Here is a 22,476-nt window from a genome sequence, read left to right on the forward strand (position 1 = left end):
CAAGCAGGGTCCTGGTCCCTCCTCCACCAGGACCAGCAGCACTTCTGCAGGAGAAGTATAGCAAGAAGAAAAACCATCAAGAGACACGAAGAAATAGATCCCCAGCTACAAAAAGAACAAGCAGGGTCAGGCAAGGAAACAGCACTAAAGTTATCTGAAAAGGGAGGAAAAAAAAAAAAAATGAATCCCCGCAGTTTCCTCCTTTCGGACAATTTTTGAAGTTTTTCTTTCCACGCTGTCCTCCGGTCTCCTTGCGGGAGGTTACAAAAACGAGCTGGGGAGAACTTGAAGAGGGCAAGGGAAGCAGAAGTAGAAAGAAATGATTTCCTAGTTGCGCGCTGCAGAAATACGCAGGCGCAGCATTTCTGCAGAAAAAGAACAAAACCCCGGAAAAAGCAGATGAGCCCGGCCGCGGTGGCCCCTCGCAGAGCCCTGACCCCGCGTCTCGCTTCAGCCATGCGGGCAAGAGGGATAACAAAGAAAGTGTCCAAATATTTTATTCTTCACAAGTTACATTAACCACATATTACTTTATGGAGCAATTTACAAATCTTTTTTTTTTTTTTTCCTTGATATTAATCTTCAGCTATACCTGCTCACTCACACCAGGTCTCCTGAACAGGCGTTTTCCGTCTCACACCCACCCGCCTTCAGAGCAGATGCTTTTCGTCTTCCCCACCACGATCGAGTAACTACTTTAAGAACAATTCTGAGGTCGATATAAACTAGCGACTTCTAGGGGAACTGGCCAGAGCTTTCCGCTGGCCCAAGGAAGGACAGGGGTGACTCTGTGGGGCGCTCGAGTTGGCTACAGGAGCTTTTTCCCCCCCCTCGTCTCACACACACTGCGCTGAGGAATAATCGCCCCTCGCCAACCCCCACCCTGAACCAGCAGCCACTTGATTTCCGACTATCCAAGCGGCATTTTTATTCCTTCTGCTCTCTACTCAGGCACCCTCTGTTCCTACCATAGCACAGGCAACCAGGTTGATTACTTACATGCATAAAAGACAGATTAAAAAAGCAGAAGAAAAAAAAAAAAAAGAGAGAAACCTTTTAAACACCAAAAACATTATATCTTTCTTACTGTCCACCTGACTAGTTCACAGATTGGATCATTCCAACAACATAGCCATAATTACTAAACACTAGACAAATTCTGTCAGGACTGGGAAAGGACCCCAAGAAGCGTCCCAGGAAACACTCGCCGAAGGAGCAGTCGCACGTGGGCATGTTCGACCCGGCCAGTCCCAACTCCAACACGTTTACACTAACCTTTGAGAGGCGACCACCAAACCCCCGTGGATTAACAACGCTGGTAATGTTGCTACAGACCTGAATGAGAAACGCAGTGAATCTAATCAACAGAAACCCTGTTCTTGGAGGCGAGAAGATCCCCGTGATCTCCAGTGTTCAAACGCTACCGTCTCGTTACTGGCAGGAAGATTAAACAGGGCAGGAGGGGGGGGTTAGGTAGGACTTGAACACTTCTTTGAAGTGGCACGTGGGCAGGAAAAGTGAAGACGTCCTGTAGTGAAGAGTGCATCGTTCTTCAAAAACGGGTTAAAAAATTCCCATGTAGCAAATAACATAGAAATGTAACAGTGTAGTTAATTTTCTGAGTTTCTTTAGAAAGACTGTCGATGCTGGTTTGTGTTCAGCTTGCTGGATCTTCCAGAAGAAAAAAAAAAAGACTAATGGAAAGGCTGAGGGGGAGGAGCAGGGACGAAGACTAGGGAAAGCAAGCGTGAATCCGTCTTTGACATGCAGGTCATATAAAGTATTTTGTTTTTTCCATTATTTTTTTTTCCCCCCCTCTTGGACACTTCCAACTCAAGAAATGGCAACACGCACATGGCTTCCAGTTTTTAAAGCAAAGAACATAGTTCCCACGGACTGCGCTGCAGAGACAGGAAGACAAGACATTTGCAAATTCAGTCTTTAAGAAAATAAAGCGTCCCTTTAACCACCGTGAACGCTAGATAATGGAACTCGTTTGTCAGCCACACAACGTGTGAGGGAAGTTCTTATTCACCATTCCTCAGGGCTCAGCCTTGCATCTGAGGCTCAGCACTAGCAGTACTGATGCAGAGAACCCAGTCTGTACGGAGGGGACACGCACCAAATTGCTAAATTAAGGCACAAGACAGATATTGCAGGCAAATACATGAATTCCCAACTCAGCTGCCACTGTAGGGCAGCACTCCCGGCTACAGCCTCACCTGGAACGCTCATTCCTGCTGATCTTCGTTACTGGCACTTGGAGTTCGACTCCTAATCTGGCTTCGTAGCTGCTCTATTAGTTCAGGATTCTGCTGCTGCATCTGCTGAGCGAACTGCTGGCCCCTGAGGGAGAGCAAGCAACAACCTTATCAGTGTTCTCACACACACACACTAACACGGTCTGCTGCTAGGAAATTCTTTACAGCTGATGGTCAAAACTCCCCTCTAACAAATAGCTAAAAACTGGTAGAGGCAGGACATCACCCAACACTTAAACCTTCCTCAACTGCTAAATTAAGGTTTGACTTCTGGTCAGAAAAACCCCAAATCCATTTGCTGGTCAAGGCAGCGGGAAAGACCCAGCTCTACTCACGCTTGTATGAGGCTGGCGAGATCGTTCGTGGAGGGGCTGGTACCTGCTGCTCCCATGGCGTTGTGGCCACCAGAAATCATCCCGGACATGCTGCGGAAACAACGGTCATCGCTCAGAGCAGGAAAAACCACACAGAAATTGTTCGGTTTACGCTGGGAGAGGAGCGTCAGCGTAAGGGCGGCACCTTCCCACAGAGATTATGAAGTTATCTGCAAAGGAATCTTCTGCAACAACTTTTCATTCATTAACTACAGAAGAGTAACTGTAACATTATGTAGAAATATTGATAATAGTGTCAGTTACTGTATTCCCAGAGACTCCCCCTTTTGTGGGCAAGCCCCATGTTATGTTTACTTAATTAAAACACTGCCCTCGTGTTATGTTTATTTAATTGAAACACTGCCCTTCCTCATACAAGCTATTTGCTTGCTCTGCATCAAAAGAGATCTTCTGACAGGACAGCCTGAACACCGATCCTCTCGCGGTGAGCAGCCCAGAGCACACCGCCCCTTCCTCTGAAGTCCTTGGGCTGCATCTGGTGCGGAACCTCAGCTGGCAACAGCCGTGGAAGGAGCCAAATTATCTCATCTGGTAATCAAAGGATGAGCTCCAGAAGTCTCTAGCTCACCACCTACCTGTGCTCCGAGAGGACGGTCAGGAGAGGTACGTGCCTTATTAGTTTTATGACTTTCTATTATCTAAGCATCTCACAGACATTGTGAGCTGAGCCTCATAACCCCGTAGCACAAAGAATGGAAATATTCTCATTTTAACTGAGCTGAAGCTGTGAAATCCTGGCTCCAGGTCACATAAACACTGCGCAGCAGAGCCAAACTGACCCCAAGCTTCCCAAACCCAATTCCGGTGCCCTGATCTATCCTGCCTCCCCTCTGCAAACGTTTATACTGAGATCCCTCTACAGCACAGTCCAAAGCACTCAAAATACACGCTGGCTCAGGCCATTGTACTGCTTTAAAGGCCGCTCTCCGTAATTCTGGCCCAAGTACCCTCCCCCTCCCACCAGTTCAGACCTACTGCAAATGCCAAACACACACAGAGCCTCAAATGAGCGATTCAAAGAGGAAATACAAGATGGGATCAAACTTACAGCTGTTGTACTTGCGGATTGTTCATTAGGTTAGATGCCTATTTAAAGAGAGGAGACAAAAAAATGACACCCTATTTAGTCAGAAATGACTGGGTAGACATGCAGATGTTGTGCCATTCAACTACAAACAAAGTGAAGGCAGAAATACTTGGAAACAGATCAATAGGACAAAAATAGCAAAGAGAAGCACAGTGCAACACACAAGACAAAGCTGGTAATACAGAACAGGCACCCTTTCCCCATCCAGCCTATCGCAAGGAGAAGCCTGTGAATATGTCACCGGCTTTTTCTTTGACCTTAATGAAATACAAGCACAGTTTCCTCACGGCAACACGGAAACCAAGAAATGAAAACAAATCTGCTAAAGAGACCCAGGAGGTCCCCATGCCGTGTACCGCTACATTTCCTCCTGAACAGACCAAGGCACAGAGCAGAGAGAGCCTGGCTGTGATCTGTGTCCACATTTACCATGCTCATGAAGCCAGGGTTGTTCAGCAAGCCAGCTAAATCGAATCCTCCTGGACCCCCGGTCTGTAAGAATAAAGAAGCCACACACAGATGATGACATCCTCTCACTTCCTGATGCACATTACAATGAACTTTAATATTTTACTCCCAGTGTTATCAGAATCCAGCCTTTAAACCACGACAGAGGGAAGAGGCTGTGTCCATACCCTTTCTGTAACTTGCAGCCAGTCCCAGGGCTCAGGCTCACTAAGGGAGTCAAAGGGCAGATTCTGAATTACAGGACTTATTAATCACCCCTCTCCCCAGCTGAGCCACATTAGCGATGTACAGCTGTAACCCATTACAACCGCCAAGTTAAACACATCCACTCCGTCACCTTTGCACTGGAGAAGTCCTTAGAAAATGAAAATCCCCTTCAAAATGATAAAGTAACATGTTCCCACATGGAGCATGTCAGCAGTGCAGTCACCAGCTTTCTCACTAGGAAACCTCCAGGTTTCTTAAGAAAAAAAAGTCTTTGTAAGGAAAAAAAAAAAAAGAAAAAGCCCTTTGGTATTGCTAACAGGTCACTAGAAAGAAAAAAAAAAAAAGCTAGATTTTAGGAGTAGTGATTTTAATTAAGAAAGGTGCTTAAGGCAAAATTGCTGTTTCAAAACACTCCTTTTTAATGAGTCTCATTTTCCAGCTCTTTCAAATAAGCCCAAGGTGACTGTGCTCAAGCAGTGGAGAGAAGTTACCCTCTCTGGATTTTAGTGGAAACGTTCGCAGCAGGACTCATTAACTATCTCCCCTCTGTCTGCATACGAGACCTGCATTCTAAACGCAAGCCAGGCCACCGAGGCTCTGCCAGACAGCGCCCGTTAGCACTTACAGCGAAGAAGCCGCCTTCTAATCTTACCCACATACAGGAAGCATTGGTTTCAGAACTTACTGGACTAGGAGTCTCCTTCATTTTCTGTTCTGCTATTTTAAGGTTTGATTTGTACGTGTCATTGTCTGGATCCAGCTCCAGGGCTTTTTTGTAGTAAACGACAGCTTCTGTGTGTTTATTTAAACTGGAGAGGGCCAAGCTATTAAAAGTGGAAATAAAATTAAAAATTAGAGTTACATAAGCACTTGCAGTCTTCCTCCACCCCCAGCAGGGGTGAAACACTAGGATTTTTGCATGCCATTCCAGGGCAGAACACCACCGATAGCATCACCGCCACTAGGCATTGTGAGATTCAAATTCTAGCAGAAAAAACCCCGCTCTTACTTACCCCATTCTGCCATAAGCTTTGCTGTAGTTTGGATCGATGCCTATAGCTCTTTCACAGTCTCTCACTGCTCCAGCATAATTTCCTAGTTTACTGTATGCAGCAGCTCTGGAGGGAATGGAGAAAGATGTGCAGAAAACGCTTATCAGCTTGACTATGCTCTCATCAAGGTCACCCCTGTTCCCTCTCTGTAAGTCTCCTGTTGTGCGAGGCAAAGTCAAGTGTGAGCTTGACATAAATCCAAGCCATATCTAGGTGAGCAGGCTGCTATCCAAACACCCAGCCCCACGTTCTGCTCCTACTGCAAATAAATCCAGGCTCTTACTCCTCCTTACTGACTTTCCAAGAGGAGCCTGGGCTCCGGGGAGGCACACAGGTATCACACTTGCTAGCTCAGACAACCTCTCAGCTCCCCTTATGGCAAGAAATCAAGGCATAATGACTGTTCCCTCCCATTTCCCCACACACTCCACATAAGAGGGAACATTGTTTTTGAAGCCATAACCTGCTCATTCAACTCACCATCTCACAACTCTTATTGAGGGGCACTTCCCCAAAACCTCACGGGACTGACCCTCATGCAGCTAAAGCAAAGCTTCACTAAAAGCGCCAGCCAAAGTTCCGTGCCCCGAGAACCACCGTAATTCACGTGTGCGCAGACACGTTGGTCATGTAGCCAGCTGTACTTACGTACTCACAATAAGCAGACAACAAAAACAAATTCTGATTCGAAGTCTGAAGAGAAGTCAACAATTCTCTTCCCACCAACTTTCAAACATTTTTTGCTTAGAACTGAAAAATAGGAAATGGGCTTGCATTCCCAATTTTGCACACACATCAGTTCTCAATAACGAGCCTTCAACTTGTCTCCTTTCACTCCTTTGCTTTTATTATCAACACAGCCTCTCAAACCTGGGCTCTCTAGCCCACTTAGAGTTAATTGCATGAAAGCAGACAGTTTTTCTTGGCATCCTTATATCTCCTCAAATGCCTAATAGAGTTTGTTTCCACACCCACATCCTATCTAGAGATGCCAGGGCACAGAGCTGGCAGGAGGCACAGGAAAGTGTGTCACTGAGCTTAAAAGAAAAAAAAAAAACCCACACAAAGAGCAAGCAAGAGAACAAGCAGCCTACAGAATCGTAAAAAAGGGAGTCTGACCTTTCAAGAGTCTTAGATCCAAGTAATAAGAACAAAAACACAGGTGTACAAGGGTGGAGAAAGAGATAATCAGTACCTGTTGCAGAAATACACAGCATTGGATGGATTTAATTCAATTGCTTTTCCATAGAAAGACACAGCAGCTTCAAAGTTCTCCACCTTCATTTGTTCATTTCCTAAAAAGATGGCGGAAAGGCTCATTAACAAGTGAAAAACGAGGACAAACAGAAGCAACAGGCCTGGATCTGTGATCTACTTCAGAAAATAGAACGAGAGAAACCAACTGCTTGCAACTTTTGCTGTTTGCAAGTGGGGCACGTTCGGCAGCGAGACAGGGGACCTGCGTCTTGGCAAGTCCAGTTTGCCTGATCCTGCAAGCGCCCTAAACACCCCCAGCTGCCCTCCCACCTCGGGCACACCCGCGGCCTCCCCAAAGCAGCACCGCGTCCCAAGCGGCCTGTTAGCTCAGAGAAAGCTCTCCACTGTACTTCAGCACCAACCCCGCTCTCTGGCGCGGCAGAGAAAAACGCAACACGCAGAGGAGAGCTCAACAGGAAAGATGCCCTGTTCTACACAGCGCGGGCTTTTTAGGATGCAGAAGAAAGTGCTGACCCAGCTGCCCAGCTAGGCTCTGTGGCAGCTAAATTATGCCAACCTACACACGCTCTGGAGCGCAAGCAGAGAAACAAGCAGAAATGGAAGGGTTGATCCCATTTGCTCCCCGCCCCGGCCCATTACAAGCATTCCCCAGGTGCCAAGTGAATTAAACCTCCCTCCCCATTACCATCTAAACCTCGTTATACACCAGCTCCAGAGGAGGTTACCTTCAGTCTTGAGTCTTTCAGCTTCAGCTATGTCATCTTCAGAGGGGGTGACGGGCTCCGAATTCGTTCGGATGTGCTCAGGCTCCTTAGAAGGAAAGGGAGAAGGCTGCGATAAGGACTCCCACCGAGATGTACTTCACCTCCCCCTTCCCAAGCGCTGCCTTGTCAAGCCCAAAACGTTTCCCTCCTACACGCTTTCAAGGGGGCAGCATCGCCACAGAAATCAAGCAGAGCTCATTGCTTTGGCCACTTAAATGGCAACTCAGCAAACATTTTAGGGCGCTCGCTCACCTTTCCTGCAGCAGCTTCAAATATTTCAGGAAGAGTCTGGGACACAGCTAGGCCTTGGTCTTCCATTGAGACCCCAAATGCTGTCTCTAGGCACTGGATGGCCACTGGACAAGAAGAGTCAAGTAATTAGCATTCCCCACTCCATCTAAATGCTTAGCCTCCCCCCACAGCCCCTGAATTTCTTACTGTTTAACATACCAGGAAAAAACCCCACACTGAACCACGCAATTCCACACACCAGACTTGATATTTAGGCCATATCCTCAAATTTTTCCAAAACCTCAGAGCCAGGCAAACCTTAGCTCTGGAGAGGAAGCTCCTGGATTGAGTCATTCACAACTACCATCCCCTCAGGTGACTCCAGAGCAGGTGCTGGGGGTAGAAGTTAATCAAACTGGGGCTTTACCAGCCTTCCCACAGCTGTGGGTGACAAAACACAAGTCTGAATGTTTCAGAAAGCCATCACTTGTCAGAGGGTGGCTGCTCTGTGAAGAGCTGTGGCCATGCAGAGGTGCACGGACACCAAAGAGCCGGTCCTGCGGCTGCCCCCACCTCCTCCCTCATCCAGCACCTGGTCGAGAAGCTGCTCCCAGGACAGAGGGGAACCCCAGCGACAGAACAGAGCTCAGTTTTACAAAACTCCCATGCCGTGTTTTACAGATCAACGAGCACCAGGAATAAATCCCTCCTTCCACCCAACGCCCTCCTCCCATCCTCTCTCGTTCCTGCCTCTCCCAGGAATGTACCCACCACTCTGCAGACGTGCCTGGGCTCTCTTTCAGTGGGACAAACGTACAAGTCAAAGGCTAATGCGTAAGCTCCTTAAGTAGATCTTATAAGATTGGTGTACTCTCCTTACCAGTGAAGCCCTCTGAAAACCCCTATTCAAATACTCCAGGGCATGCTGGGGAAAAGCATTTTGATAGTAGAGCGGGAAAAGCACTCTGCAAGCATAAAACACTTCGACACAACGACAAAGTCCTCATTTCACGTTATACTAGGAGCCTCCTGACTCTACCTCATTTAAGATAAAACTTGTAAGCCTCAAACCCAGGGTCAGAGAGGCTTTTGATCCCAGGTATATCCCTTCCTCAAGCTAATCTGCTTTTGAAAGAGATAACAAGAAATCACACAGGCAATCAGCATCCCTAATGCCCTGGATACATCCTCAAGACGACAAATTCTTTTCAAATCTCGAGCAAGGTTTGATGTTAGAAAGAGCCCAGCCAAGTGAGAGGCAAAAGAGAGTAACAGCGTCCAAGTTTCCCGGAGTGTGGGGCTGACAGACCTAGACACGTGAACAGGGAAGCGCATACAACCACCCACCTTCCAAACTCTCCTGAGCATCTGGAGACAGACCCCCATTCTGCAGCTGGTCATGTAGAAACTGGATGATGGAGTAGGCAAGGCGCTTCTGGTCTGCCATTCTGGGAAGCTGTGAGCAGTTTTTTTACAACTTCTTGTAAGTTTTAAAAAAAAAATCTGTAGAGAGAGAAGTTATACCACTTGATGGACAAGAAGTCAGAGAGCTTTCCTGCTGCTCTCCCCCAGTATGAACGGGGAGGATAAGGGAGTTGTTCAGGACTGGCCAAGGCCTCCAGAGCCTTCATTCAACTCTGCTGTAACCACAACCCCCTTTACATGAATTCTCTGGGCCTCGGTTCACCCTCTCCGGCATGAGCTGCACAGCACAGCCCTGCCCCACAAGGCTCCCGACAAGGGAATTACATCAAAAATGTTGCAGACACTTAAGCTACTGAAACACCTTTGACTGACAAACTGAGCACTGAGGAGTTCGCCTCTAAACCACAGTCTTCTGCTTCCAGAGCGCAATTTGATTCTGAAACAAAAACTGAAGCAATTTGCCACTCGAAGCAGAGCTAGGGCCAGAGTTCAGGGCCACCAGTCCTCCGTGCTGCTTGTCAGCCTGCCCTGCCAGGTGAGGGAGAGCGAGGACCCAAAGCAGAGCCACCCCCGCAAGCCCACGCCAAGGCTGGGGCTTCCCGGAGATCCCGACGCAGGTCTTGTCGGCACGACAGACGCGGCTCCTTGATGGCACCGCTGCTGAGCCGAAGCACTTTGCCTCTCCGGAACGCTTAACTAGGTTTGTAGTGCAGAAAACCATCCAGGGTAACTTAATAAAGTAAACCGTTTAAATGCAAACTCTGTGAGAGCCCGACGGAGCTCGGCTGGCCCCAACCCACCAAAAGCCACCACCAGTTCCCCCAGTCCCAGCCGCAGACAGGCACCGCAGCGCGTGCCTTGGGCAAGGGTCTGTGCCTGGCTCCCAGCCCTGGTGACAAGCGGGACCAGAGAGTCCACAGACACCCCCCCCCCGCCCCCGGGGCAGGCAGAGAGGGGGAAGGCACCTCTCCTCCCCCGGACCCCCGCCCGCAGCTCCCACCGGTGCCCCCGGGAGTGAGGCCCGAGGGGCGCGGAGGGCCGCGGGACCCCGCCCCACTGGCTCACCGCTCCCTGAGGAGACGGGAGCGCCGGCAGCGCTCTCCTTCCCGTCAGGGGAACGGGCCTGAGCCTGGGGGGGGCGCGGGGCGGACACCCCACCACAGCCCCGGGCCCGGCCCACAGCGAACCCTGGGCGAGGGAAGCGCCAGGCCCCGCCGCAACCCCCGGCCCAGCCGCTACCCACACCAGGCCCCAAGGCGAGCAGCTCCCAGCGGGGAGTACAGCCCCAAGCCCGGTTCCCGGCCCCGCCGCCCCGCCCCGCTCACCGGGCGCCCCGACACTCGCCTGGGCCGGGGCGGGCTCAGCACTGCGCATGCGCCCCGCCCACCGCGCCTGCGCACGGCCCCGCCCACCGCGCCTGCGCACGGCCCGCGCCTGCGCGGCCCCCAAGCACCGCCCACCCCGCCCTTATATGGAGGTGCCGTGACCAGGGCGCATGCGCAGTTCCCGCCCTTCGGGGGCGGGGCTGGAGGCCGGAAGCGCCGCTGTCGCCCCGCCCTGATTTCTACCATCGAGAGGGGGCGTTGCCATGGGAACGGGCGGGCTTGTGTGCTGCTCCCGGCGGGGCTCCGCTCCCCGTCCCGGTCCCGGGGCGCTGGCCCGCTGCCCCCGAGGCCGAGGGCCGGGGCAGGGATGGGGCTCCGCGTGTGCGGGCGGACGGGCCGCTGCTCCCGGCCCGGATGGAACGAAGGGAAAGGGGAGAGCGGCCCCAGTCCTCCATGCTCCCAGAATCCCTCGGCGCGGCCGCTCTCTCTGCCCTGCTCTGTGGTTGGGGCACATGCTCCGTGCGTGGGGCCGGCGCGGTCTCTTCCCGGCCTCGTCAGCAGAGCGGGGCCTCCCGCCGCCCCCGGCACCCCCGGCATGGCCCCCCCGACAGGTACCGGGCGGAGGGGGTGGGGGTGGGCAGCGAGGGGGAGCACGTGGAGGGGGGAGTTGAGGGCGAGGGGGTGGCGTGGCAGGGGGGAGACGTGAGGGGGCAGGAGGAGGGAGCCGGGGGCAGGCCCGTAAAGGCTGTGTAGGGGGGGCCGTGGCCTTCTGCCGCCCCCCGTGTCACCTCTCTGCCCCCACCCCGTCACCTCTCTGCCCCACAGCTCCCGTCCCGGGCAGGGGACAACCCCCCGCCCCCCCTCCGTCCTTGGGCAGAAGAATGGCGGGGAGAGACAGGGCGGGAGTCGGGTTTCCCTGAAGGGTTTCTTATGGGTAAACAGTGCCCGGAAAATCATCCGGCTGCTGATCGCCGACAGCGCCCCGCTTCCTCCGGATCCCGGTTGCTCCTCAGCAGGGTTTGTTTGCTGGGCCTCTCCATTAAGTGCTTTTATCGACTTTTTAACTACGATCTGGATTTTTTTTCCAGCCTGTGCGGGACTGTATCTCACAGCGTGTTTCCTCCCCAGGTAACGTTGTGGATAGCCAGTCCCCCAGGCTGTTGGCAAATCAGCTGAGATGGGACCTGACAGCCGAACAGATAGAAAACATGGCTGCAGAGCTCACGGAGAGAACCAAGCTCGTCTACGACCGGGTGGGCTCCCAGGAGCAGGGCGAGGTGTCCTATGAAAACACTCTCAAGGCACTGGCAGATGTGGAAGTGGAATATACAGGTACGTAATATGAGTGGAATATATGAGCGCAGGCTTTCTGGAAATCAATGTGTTGTTATTAAGATTTTGTTGGTGTTTTTTTTTGCTCTGTACTGTCATCTCCTTTTTTTTCTTCCCTTGGCTCCCTCAGCAGCACAGTGGGTCTTTTTCCACTTAATGTTTATACAGCTAGATATAAGTGCAAAGAATAGAGTAGATTTGGAACGGAAGAGCAAGTCTAAACCAAGGACGGCGCTTTGGTGGCGCCGCCGCTTTGGCAGTGGGATGGTCTGTGGGAGCAGTAGCCAGGTTTTCAAGGTTGTCTGTAGCTTTTATGTGTCAAGGTGCATTAGTGGGTACAAATGGTGCATCAGCAGAAATAGTTCAAACGATCTAAGAAACCTTCAACTCTTTTCTGACTTCCCTAAGGCAGCGGATAAATGTCTGTCCGTGTGTCTTGTTTAAACACTACTGTTGTTTTAGGGATTAATGTGTAAAGTAACATGATATGATGGCATTGTGCTGGCAAACGATGCAGGCGTCAATGTATCTCCGGCTAATTATTTACAGCAGTAGAGAGCCAAAGTCACGCAGCCCCCCTCCTGCCTCACGGCAGCTGTTAGCTGTCCTGACTGCCCGTATGGCGAGGTGTCAGGTCTGTATGAAGCAGAAGCCAGCCTGCAAACCTCTTCTTTCTTCTGTCTGGTTTCTTTTTCCTAAAATAAGAGGAAAAGCCCTTATTAAGCAGGGGTAATGTTAACTTCAGCAGAACGGTCAGCACTTTCCCTGGGCCCCAGAGGGTAGCTGCCCGCTCACCTTCTGCTGGGTGGAGAGTTCTCGTACCCGGAGGGCAGTGCTTTCCTGCTGGAGTTGTATTATTTGAGGTTTTGCAGAGATGGTGGCAGGGAATGTTCTCCCTGTTTCACTTCTAAAATGGAAATGCGTCAGGACAGAGCACGGCTGGGAGGTGTTGGCTTTTGAGGAGCATCTGCAGTAAAGGCATGTCACTTCTAGCCTGGTCCTCTAAGGAAAGGAGTCACGCAGCGATGCTCCCCTTGTGTCTGCCAGCATAGAAGTCCTGTGATTCGTGAAACTGTTGATACCGGCTACAGCTGGGGCGAAGGCCTTGAGATCTCACAGGCATGATATTTGTGCGAGCTTTGTGAGAAAGATGGCTTGTAGTGGGAAATCAGTGCTCGGCAGCGAGGAAGGGGTGAACGGGCAGTGCTCCGAGAGGACAGCTCTGGGTTTGTCTGACGGCAGCAGCTTGCCTTGCTCTTCCTTTGTGTGGGCGGGCAGGTCAGGCTCTGGGGCCGTCAAACTGGCTCCCAATTAACACAGACTCTCTGTGTGCACTCCCACTCACGAGCAGTTCTGGGACATGAAGCCATTGCCTTCGCCGTCATCCCTCTTCTGTCTTTCCAGTCCATCGGAACATGCTGGACTTCCCCCAGCACGTCTCTCCTTGCAAAGACATCCGTGCAGCGAGCACCGAGGCTGACAAGAAGCTCTCGGAGTTCGACGTGGAGATGAGCATGAGGCAGGACGTGTACCAGAGGATCGTCTGGCTCCAGGTGTGTGCTTGGGAGGATGTGTTGTCAGCGATGCACCCAAGCGGGGCAGTGAAACCTCCTGGAATTACAACAAACCCTTTTCCCTTGTCCCAGAACTTAGAAGTGAATGATACTGAGTCAGGTCAGGAACTGAATCGCTGTGTGATCATGGTAGAATGGTCCAGCTGTTAGTGAGAGTTGGGGATTTGGGGTTTGAGGGCTCTGTGACCCCTCAGGGCCTCAATTATCCCTTTGGTAAGATGACATTAGTAAACCCAGCCTGCCTCACGTGGGGAAGGGGCTGGGTAATGCTCTAAAAAGTGCTGTACTACGGCATAAAGGTGACATGTTTAAAGCAATCTGGCAAGAAGTAATGCACCAAACCGAAGCCTTGTGGGGTGTTTCCATCTGCTTCTGGGTCACTGGTGTTACAATAACCCATAACTCCTCCTAGGAACCAACTTTCTGCAGCACCTGATCCTGTGGTTCCCTGCGCTCATGGGTTTTGTTTTACAGGAGAAAGCAGAGAGCGCTTCACTGAAGCCTGAAGCAAAGAGATATCTAGAGAGGCTGATCAAATTGGGTAAAAGAAACGGTCTTCATCTCCCTGAGGAAACGCAGGAGGTGAGATCACACAGCTTAAAGTAAGCACACGTAAAGGAGGTGCGCAGGGCTAACGGGACAGCGTAGGGTTAGAGCAGAGGACTGAGGCTCAGACTCTTGAATTTTGCCCCTGATTTGCGTGGCCTCGGGCGTGTTGGGTGATGTCTTCGTGCCCCTCTTTTTCCTCCCCGTTAGAGTGGCTCAGGGAAGGAGCTGGAAGCTGGGTTAAAAATAGAAGAGAAGGTGAAATGAAGTAAGGGTAGGGGAGGTTGTTGCTTAAACACCTGCAGCTCCTGAGCTGGCAGGAGGCAGTTGGGACCTTGCTGAGGTGGCTGCTTTCCTACCAGGTGTGATCAAAGGGAGCCTGTTCTAGGCTGAGAGCTCAGCGCTTGCATGCAATTAATTCTGCTGCGTTGCGTTTGAATAAAAGCCAAGTGCAGACTGCTGGGCAGCTCGGCAGGCAGGCTGCTGGCTGGAGATGGTGAACGGTGCTGTTTGACTTCCCCCTTTGGACTGACTTTTCTCTGTTCTTCTGTATTTTAAAGAAAATCAAAGCTATTAAGAAAAAGCTGAGTGTCCTTTGCATAGACTTCAACAAGAATCTCAACGAAGACACCACCTACTTGCCCTTCTCGAAGGAGGAACTAGGTATGGAGTGCTCGGGCTTATTTCTCTGCTGCTGTGGCCGAGTGCCTGTATTCCTCTGGCTAAGGAGCAAGAGGCTGTTCCTGTGCTCAGTCCCAGGGCTGGTGTTTCTGGAGACGCCTGGGCTCTCCATCACTCCTGTCTGCTCTTTTCTCAGGGGGGCTCCCTGAGGATTTCCTGAACTCCCTGGAGAAGACAGAGGATGGCAAGCTGAAAGTCACCTTGAAATACCCGCACTATTTCCCTCTCCTGAAGAAGTGCTATGTGCCTGAGACGAGGAGGAAGGTGGAGGAAATGTTCAACTCCAGGTGCAAAGAGGTAGGTGGGCCTTGCTGCTTGGCAGCAGGGCCAGACGGGATGCCAGGCCAGGTCCAGGAACCCACTTCACTCTTTGTCTGACTCTGTCTTGCAGGAGAATTGCTTGATCCTCAAGGAGCTGGTGGACTTGCGGGCTCAGAAAGCCAGTCTGCTGGGCTTCAACACGCACGCGGACTTCGTGCTGGAGATGAACATGGCTAAAAGCAGCACGACAGTGGCTACGTTCCTGGGTACGGCACGTGGCTATGGAGGGGAACAGCAGGGACACGCTGGGCTGGGTGTGCTGCTCTCAGCCCCAGGCACTAACCCTGCCTGCCTTGGTTTTCCTAGATGAGCTGGCCCAGAAGCTGAAACCTCTTGGGGAGAAGGAACGGGCTGTGATCCTGGACCTGAAAAAGAAGGAGTGCGAGAAGCGTGGCCTGGAGTTTGATAACCGTATCAATGCCTGGGACATGCGCTATTACATGAACCAGGTGGAGGAGACCAAGTACAGCGTGGACCAGAATCTGCTGAAGGAGTACTTCCCCATGCAGGTGGTCACCACAGGCCTGCTGGCCATTTACCAGGAGCTGCTGGGACTCACCTTCCATCTGGAAGAGAAGGCTCAGGTCTGGCACGAGGATGTCCAGCTCTACACGGTGAAGGACACCTCCTCCGGGGAGACCATCGGGAAATTCTACCTGGACCTGTACCCACGGTGAGGCCTTGGGCAGGGTGAAGCGAGGCAGGAGGGCTGGGGCAGTGGGAGCGGTGCCTGCCGCGCGTTTTGGGGAAGGGGAGAGGCTGTCCCGCTCCCAGACGTGTGTCTGTGTGGAGGGAGCGGCGTGTACTCAGGCAGGGCTGTCCCAGGAGCATGGGGCTGGTGTGAATCACAGTGTCCCCAGGAGCCTCTGCTCTGAGCAGGACCACGGTGCCCTGCGTGGTGGCTCCTGGCTGGCGGTGGGGAAGGATCTGTGTAACAGTCTCCTTTTCTTGACTTAGGGAAGGGAAATACGGGCACGCAGCCTGCTTCGGCCTGCAGCCAGGCTGCCTCTTGCCAGACTCCAGCCGGCAGATCTCGGTGGCTGCCATGGTGGCCAATTTCACCAAGCCCACACCGGATGCACCTTCCTTGCTGCAGCACGATGAGGTGGAAACCTACTTCCACGAATTTGGGCATGTTATGCACCAGTTGTGCTCTCAGGTGAGGCCTGGCTGGGCTGGCAGAGGGTTGGTTTGTTACCTTTTCCCCGTTGTGCCCCTCTGTGGGGTTAAATGATGCCCCACTCTGAGCTTGCCGTGTCTCCTAGGCGGAGTTCGCCATGTTCAGTGGGACGCATGTGGAGAGGGACTTTGTCGAGGCACCGTCGCAGATGCTGGAGAACTGGGTGTGGGAGAAGGAGCCGCTGCTGCGCATGTCCAGGCACTACAAAACTGGAAGCCCCATCCCTGATGAGCTGTTGGAGAAGCTCATTAAATCCCGACAGGCAAACACAGGTGGGTCTCTGCAGAGGGAAGTGGGAGCCGGCGAAGAGGGGCTGGAGGGGAACGGGGGGGTCTGTGCCGTCCCCAGCAAGGGCAGAGCCTCGCCGTGGTGTCCCCTGTGCGTGGGGAAGGGGACCCTTAATGACGAGCAAGGGTGGTGTGACAGGCGGTGCGGCGGGCTGGGTGGTGTCACCGTGAGAAGGGGTGCTGGGGAAGGCAGAGATTATCTGCAGGCAGGGAACGCGGCTTAGGCCTGAGTGGGTGCTGCTGAACGGGTCTGTTTGGGGAAGCAGGTCAGAAGCTGGGTGTGGGGAGAACTGTGGGAGCCCCCCAGCCTCGGAGACGCTCCTGCCTGCAGGCAGGAACTCAGTTTGCCTCTTCCTTCTGGGAACAGGGCTCTTCAACCTGCGTCAGATCGTCCTGGCCAAGGTGGACCAGGCGCTGCACACCCAGATGAAGGCCGACCCCGTGGAGGTGTTTGCCCGGCTGTGTGAAGAGGTGCTGGGCGTCCCTGCCACCCCAGGTACCCAGGGGCTCGGGGTCCCGCTCTCGCTGTCTCTCTGGGCCTGGCCTGCAAGCTTGGCTCAGCAGGTTCTTTTCAAGGCTGGGGCTTCAGGCTGGCTCAATGGGGACAGTTTTTGCTGGCTCCAGGAAAAGCAAGGCTGAAACCATACAAAAATAACTGGAAAATTCTTCCCTATTTCCCCTGGGTTTGCGAACAAGCTGACCCAGGGCCTGCTCTGACATATTTACAGCTCAGAGGGGTTTTTCTGTGCTTTGCGTAGTTCCAGCTGCCTTTCCCGTTAACGCCCCTTCCCTTCCTTTGCCGCAAAGGTACAAACATGCCCGCTACGTTTGGCCACTTGGCTGGAGGCTACGATGCCCAGTACTACGGCTACCTCTGGAGCGAAGTGTACTCCATGGATATGTTCCACACGCGCTTCAAGCAGGAGGGGATCATGAACTGTAAGGTAGGGAGGACGTCCTGTGCCACCGGCCTCTCGGCATGCGGCAGGAGCTGCCTCCCCTGCCGGAGGCAGCAGGAGATGTCAGCGGGAGGGCAGGTGTGTACCCCCGTCCCTCTCTCCTCGCAGGTGGGCATGGATTACAGGAATTGCATCCTGCATCCCGGAGGTTCTCTGGATGCCTGCGACATGTTGAGGAAGTTCTTGGGCCGCGAGCCCAAGCAGGACGCCTTCCTGGCCAGCAAAGGACTGAAGGTAGAGAGCAACTCGCTGCCTTTGGCCTGCTGAGAAACTGCTCCAGCCCGTTTGAGTCAAGCCAGCTCCTTTGTCTACGCACCAGTCCTCTCAGGCCGAGCAATACCCGATACTTCTGTCACCAAACGCATCCTGGGCCAGCCCCTGCCTGGAGCTGTTCCTCCAGGATCCTGCTCCGAGCTCACCCTGGGCTTCAGGAGCCGGGTTCAGCCCTGGTCCAGGGCTCTGCGGTGACAGCTCTGCAAAAGGGAGTTGCATTGCCTTTGTCACCCCCCGCGAAGGGGATGGGGCGGTCGGTAGCCCACACAAATTGGCTGAACTTTGAACCTGATTTCTGCACGAGGGTGAGTTTCGGCCTCATTTATAGCTGGGGAGGGGGGCGAGAGGAGTTACCAAACTTGAATCATCGTTTTAAAATCCCTTCTTTTTAAGAAATGAGACTTCCCACCGGGCTTGGCTTGTTTTGTGCCCCGGGGCAGGCTTAACTGTTCAGAGCATGAAACAAGCGGCCTGAGAAGCTGCGCTGGGAGTCGTGCTCTCCCTCTCTTTGGCTCTCCCTCTCTTTGGGCAGCTGGCGGCTGTGGAATAAAGATGGGGAGATCCCAGAGCTTAAAAACTATTGGATTTACTGGAACGTCCTGCCCTGAGCCCCTCAGACGTTCCTGCCGGGGCAGCAGCCCTGGAAGGGAGGCAGAGATGGCCGGTACAGATGTTCCCGGAACAGGGGGTCTGGGGAGCGTGGCCTGGCCCCCCCACGCTGCCAGGCGTCCTCGGGAGGTCGTACCGTCCCCCAGGCTGTGTCGGAGCTGCCGGGACCCCGCGCCGGGGGCCGTGTTAGGGCAGCTGATGCCTTTTGGGCTGAGGTCGTGACAGCGGAGGGGTGTGTTGCTATTGCTGTCACCTCTAAGCCAGGGTGGGACAGGGGAGGGCTGTGGAAAAAAAAAAAAAAAAAAAAAAAAAAAAAGGCGTATAGCTTCAAACAACACGGATGCCAGGGATAAAAATATCAAGTGGGCTTTGTGCCAGGCCTTGAGCGGCCGGGCTCTGGGTGCGGCGCCGAGCTAGGGGACATCAGCCAGGCCTGTGCCCAGCCTTGGGAGCAGCCGGGCTGTGCCACCTGCCCCCCCCCAGCTGTCACCCTGTCCCCAAGAACCCTAAAACTGGTGCCCGCGTGGCATGGTGTGCTTCCCTCTGCTCTCTGCAGGGCTGTTCCTCCTTGGCGCGGCTGTGCCCAGGAGGGCAGCTCTGCCCAGGGGTTCAGGGCTGTGGGTCGGAGCTGCCAGGAGAGAGCGCTGACCCCAGGGGCAAAGGCTGATTTCTGGTTTGGCTCACGTAGGAATCGCGCGTGGCCTGGGCAAGGTTTTAAAGCAGCCGGTGTGCAGGGCAGGCGCAAGGTTGGCTGCTTCCCTGGTAGCGGAGGGGAGCCGAGGGCCTCGGAGGGGAGCTGTGAGCTCCCGCTGGCGTGAGGGATTTGTGGCAACGGGGCAACTGAGGGCAGATCTCCTTTTCTTGTGTCCCAGCTCCAGCCTTGGGTCACCGTGTGACACCATTTGAGGGCTGTGGGATTGGTCCCCGCAGCTCTTTGGCGGTCTGGGCACACGGAGGGTGCCGGTGAGAGGCCGAGGGCCTGCGCTCGCATCCACCGTCCCGGCCAGGGCCACATGTGGGAGCTGCCGTCCCTCCCCAGGGGCTCCCCCCCAGCTCCCTCCCCGCCTGGGCTCTTCCCTTTGCTTCTCCTCTCGTCTGGGCCGCGTCACCCCAGCGGCTCTGGCTTCCTTCCCCGCCACGGCTGATGCGAGCGTTGGAAGAAAGCTCGCCCCAAGTGCAGACAAAGTCATTGCTGTCACCTCCCTCCCCCAGACCCCCCTGGTGACACGGGAAGGCTGGTGACACCCTCCCTCACCAGTCCCCTCTTGCGCTGACAATGTGGACGGGTCCGTAAGCAGCGAAGTGGCTCCTTGGTGCTTTCTGGGGCCACATTGAGCATCTTGTCTTTGTCCCCACCCTCTGTTTTAGGCATAGGCGAGTGTCCGGGTGCCGGGCGCTCCCGAGTTGACGCTGTGGGTGTTTTAAGTGTCATGTTTTACTGAGCTTTCAGCGTTTTCTTTCAGACCTCTCCCCTCGAGGGAGAGAACTGAAGCTGAACAGGGAAATCGCGCACTTTCCTCCCTCCTTCCCAGGCCACAAATAACCCCGTCCCTCTCTCCAGTAACCCCTGCTGCTGGCGGTGCGGTGAGAGGTGCTACCCAAGGCAGGCGGGGGGTCCTGACGCCTCTCCCGGTCCACGGGTGATCCCCAGGAGCAACACCGGGCACCGGCACCTTCTCCCCCAGCTCCTCGTCCCCATCCCGTCCCAGGCTGGCGGGGAAGAGAGGTCCCTTTCAGGTTTAGGGTTTAGTTTTTTTTTTCTGTTAACCTTTTCCTAAGGGCAAACTGGTGTGTGTGCGCCGTTCGTAATGGTCACGTCCCACCCCGCTTGTTTCAATGACTGGATTTTAGACGGTTCCTAGCACTAATAAAGGTTTTCCTAAGCGGATGTTTGCGTGGCTCAGGTCCTGCTCAGGAAGCTGCTCCTTTGCCGGGGCCGGGGTGGGGGGGAGATGGCTGTCCTCCGGGGTGGCAGGGTGCTGAGTCCCGGTGCTCCCGGCACGGCCACCCCCTCACCAGCGCCACGGCAGCCCCCCGCACCAGTCTGCACAGTGGGTCCTGCCCCACGAAGATGGGCACCGAGCGGCAGGCGTGGGGCGGCAGCCTGTCAGGCGTGAAGCCCTGAGGAGCGAGAGGCAGTGACCCACTGTGTCCCCCTGTGTCCCTGTGGGCTGTCCCCCACCCCCGCCGGCCCCGCACCTGGGTGAAGAAGCCGTGGTCCAGCACGTCCCGCAGGCTGGGCCGTGCCGCGGGCTCGGGGGCTAGCAGGCGGGCGATGAGAGCCCGGGCGCGGGGCGAGAGGTGGGGGGACAGCGGGTACCGCGCTGCCCGGATGCACCGGTACAGCTCCTGCCGGTGAGCCGCCTCGAACGGGGGGCTGCCCGTCAGCGCCGCGTACCTGGGGGGGGGTTTGGCTGCTCAGCGGGGCCGGGGGCACCCCCTGCCCTCCTTCCCTCCCTCCAGGTCCCCACTTACATGGCGCAGCCGAGAGCCCAGATGTCCGAGGGTACCCCATGGCCCTTACGGTCCAAAACCTCTGGAGCCAGGTAGCCCGGGGTCCCACAGATTGCCCTGGGGAGATCGGCAGGGTGACCCCCAGCCCCGCAGCCCCCCCGGGCAGCGCTGCAGCCCCAACTCACCCCCAGCGCCGGCTGGCCGGAGTCTCCTGCCGTGCTAGCCCCAGATCCCCGATCTTCACCTGCATCTCCTCGGTCACCAAGAAGTTACCTGTGGAGGGAGATGAGCCGGAGCGGGGCTGGCGCGGTCACCTCGCCCTCCCGCCTCCCCGGCGCTGCCCCACGCACTCGGTTTGAGGTCCCGGTGGACGATGCCGTGTCCGTGGAGGTAGCGCAGCCCCGAGATGATCTGCCGCAGGTAGTACCGCACCTCCGGCTCCGTCAGCCTCCCCCGCGCCCGCAGGATGTCGGCGAGGGACTGGGGACGGAGCGAGGCACCAGCTCGGGGCCCGGCGAAGCCCCAGCAGCAGGGCGCTCCGTTTTGGGGTGCCGGCGCTCACTCACCCTCCGGCTGCAGTACTCCAGCAGCAGGTAGACGTGGCTGCGGTCGGCGAAGTGCCCATGGAGGCGGACGATGTGCCGGTGGCGCAGGCGGCCGTGCAGCTCCCGCTCCCGCTCCACCTGCATCGGCGTGAGCCTGGCAGCCCCCCCGGCCCCGGTACCCCCTGGATCCGGGGACCCCCAGCACATACCCTCAGGGAGACGGGGATGGGAACCCACCCAGCGACCCGGGAAGGAGGGAGAAGGGGCAAGGGCTGTGGGGCTCTGTGGGGTCCCTGTGGGCATCGCCCCCTGCCCCTCCCTGGGGACTTTCTGTGCGTCCCCCAGACTCACCCTCTCCCTGATGCCCACCGTGGCCAGCCGGGCTCGGGGGATAGCCTTCGCCGCGTAGACCCTGCCGCTGGCCACCTCCATCACCTGGTAGCAGCGCCCAAAGGCACCCTGCGAGGATGGTCCCACAGCAATGAGCAGTGTGGCACCCTGGGACGAGAGGCTGCCACGGAAGGGGGTCCCGGGTGTTGGGGTGCCCGGCCACATGCTCTTCCCAGGGGCCAAGGGGCCCAGGGGACCTGGTTGGCGCTGGCCCCAGCGCTGGCTCTGCTCTGGCTCGGTCCCAACATCTCCCTGCTGCCTCAGTTTCCCCTTCCCCAGAGGCGATGCGGTGGGTACCCCTCAGAGCGGGACACGTCGGGGACCCCCTGCAGCCCCATGGGGTGCGGGTGTGTGATGTTGCCGGGCTGCCCCGCGGGGAGGGGGTGCTGGCTGGGGGGAGGGGCTGTCTGGGGGGTGCAGGGATGGGGGCAATGGGGGATTTACCTCTCCCAGGAGCCGTCCCCGCTTGTAGAGCATCCCGCTCCCCGCATCCTCGATGTACCATCCGGGGAGCTCGTCCCCTGCGCCACCCCCGGGCATCCTCCGGGCTCTGCTCCTCGGAGGGGACACCCCAGTGGACACCCCCACACCGTAACCCCTTCGTCTCCGGGCTGGGGGTGCCTGGGGCTGCCCTACGGGGGGGACTTAATGGTGCTGGGTGTGAGGGGCACAGCTGGGGGGGGGGGGGGCGGCACCCCAAGCTCCCCCCAGCACATTCCACTGCATCTACCGATCACTGAGCGGGGACCCCCACTGCGACCCCCCACGGGATGCCCAGCATCAGGGGGGACCAGGAGGGTCCTGGATCAGGATGAGATGGGGTGGGGGGGTTTCTGTTTGCCCTTTCCCCTGTACAGCTGGGGCTGGTGGGGTCCGGGGGGGGGGGGGGGCG

General features: G+C 55.5%; 3 protein-coding genes across 7 annotated transcripts; 1 reads left to right on the forward strand and 2 right to left on the reverse strand.

Annotated features, from left to right (window-relative positions):
• Nucleotides 1–468: 468 nt before the first annotated feature.
• Nucleotides 469–10,547, reverse strand: SGTA (small glutamine rich tetratricopeptide repeat co-chaperone alpha). 3 transcript variants are annotated; one of them, XM_063357962.1, is made up of 12 exons: nucleotides 10,434–10,547; nucleotides 9,031–9,186; nucleotides 7,705–7,808; nucleotides 7,414–7,498; nucleotides 6,666–6,765; nucleotides 5,432–5,536; nucleotides 5,104–5,242; nucleotides 4,173–4,235; nucleotides 3,705–3,742; nucleotides 2,597–2,686; nucleotides 2,223–2,346; nucleotides 469–1,901 (listed from the first exon to the last, which is right to left on the reverse strand). In XM_063357962.1, the coding sequence occupies exons 2-11, from the start codon at nucleotides 9,128–9,130 to the stop codon at nucleotides 2,232–2,234; spliced, it is 939 nt and encodes a 312-aa protein (XP_063214032.1). In that variant the 5' UTR covers nucleotides 9,131–9,186; nucleotides 10,434–10,547; the 3' UTR covers nucleotides 469–1,901; nucleotides 2,223–2,231. The 3 variants fall into 3 exon arrangements, with proteins under 3 accessions (XP_063214032.1, XP_063214033.1, XP_063214034.1); XM_063357963.1 differs by having other exon boundaries at nucleotides 10,453–10,504; XM_063357964.1 differs by lacking the exons at nucleotides 469–1,901; nucleotides 2,223–2,346; nucleotides 10,434–10,547 and adding an exon at nucleotides 10,174–10,415 and having other exon boundaries at nucleotides 2,593–2,686.
• Nucleotides 10,548–10,710: 163 nt separating this feature from the next.
• THOP1 (thimet oligopeptidase 1) lies at nucleotides 10,711–20,083 on the forward strand. Its single transcript, XM_063357945.1, has 13 exons — nucleotides 10,711–11,044; nucleotides 11,562–11,765; nucleotides 13,170–13,318; nucleotides 13,814–13,921; nucleotides 14,446–14,548; nucleotides 14,703–14,863; nucleotides 14,958–15,093; nucleotides 15,194–15,560; nucleotides 15,845–16,046; nucleotides 16,153–16,339; nucleotides 16,722–16,850; nucleotides 17,162–17,298; nucleotides 17,422–20,083. The coding sequence occupies exons 1-13, from the start codon at nucleotides 10,801–10,803 to the stop codon at nucleotides 17,578–17,580; spliced, it is 2,286 nt and encodes a 761-aa protein (XP_063214015.1). The 5' UTR covers nucleotides 10,711–10,800; the 3' UTR covers nucleotides 17,581–20,083.
• Nucleotides 19,867–22,420, reverse strand: LOC134526251 (inactive serine/threonine-protein kinase PLK5-like). Of its 3 annotated transcripts, none has more exons than XM_063357954.1 (7): nucleotides 22,029–22,420; nucleotides 21,546–21,653; nucleotides 21,216–21,332; nucleotides 21,000–21,129; nucleotides 20,835–20,922; nucleotides 20,671–20,766; nucleotides 19,867–20,593 (listed from the first exon to the last, which is right to left on the reverse strand). In XM_063357954.1, the coding sequence occupies exons 1-7, from the start codon at nucleotides 22,122–22,124 to the stop codon at nucleotides 20,107–20,109; spliced, it is 1,122 nt and encodes a 373-aa protein (XP_063214024.1). In that variant the 5' UTR covers nucleotides 22,125–22,420; the 3' UTR covers nucleotides 19,867–20,106. The 3 variants fall into 3 exon arrangements, with proteins under 3 accessions (XP_063214024.1, XP_063214023.1, XP_063214022.1); XM_063357953.1 differs by having other exon boundaries at nucleotides 19,867–20,316; nucleotides 20,395–20,593; nucleotides 21,216–21,653; XM_063357952.1 differs by having other exon boundaries at nucleotides 21,216–21,653.
• Nucleotides 22,421–22,476: the final 56 nt, after the last annotated feature.

The sequence above is a fragment of the Chroicocephalus ridibundus genome, chromosome 22 (assembly GCF_963924245.1).
Source record: "Chroicocephalus ridibundus chromosome 22, bChrRid1.1, whole genome shotgun sequence".
Taxonomy (NCBI): Eukaryota; Metazoa; Chordata; class Aves; order Charadriiformes; family Laridae; genus Chroicocephalus; species Chroicocephalus ridibundus.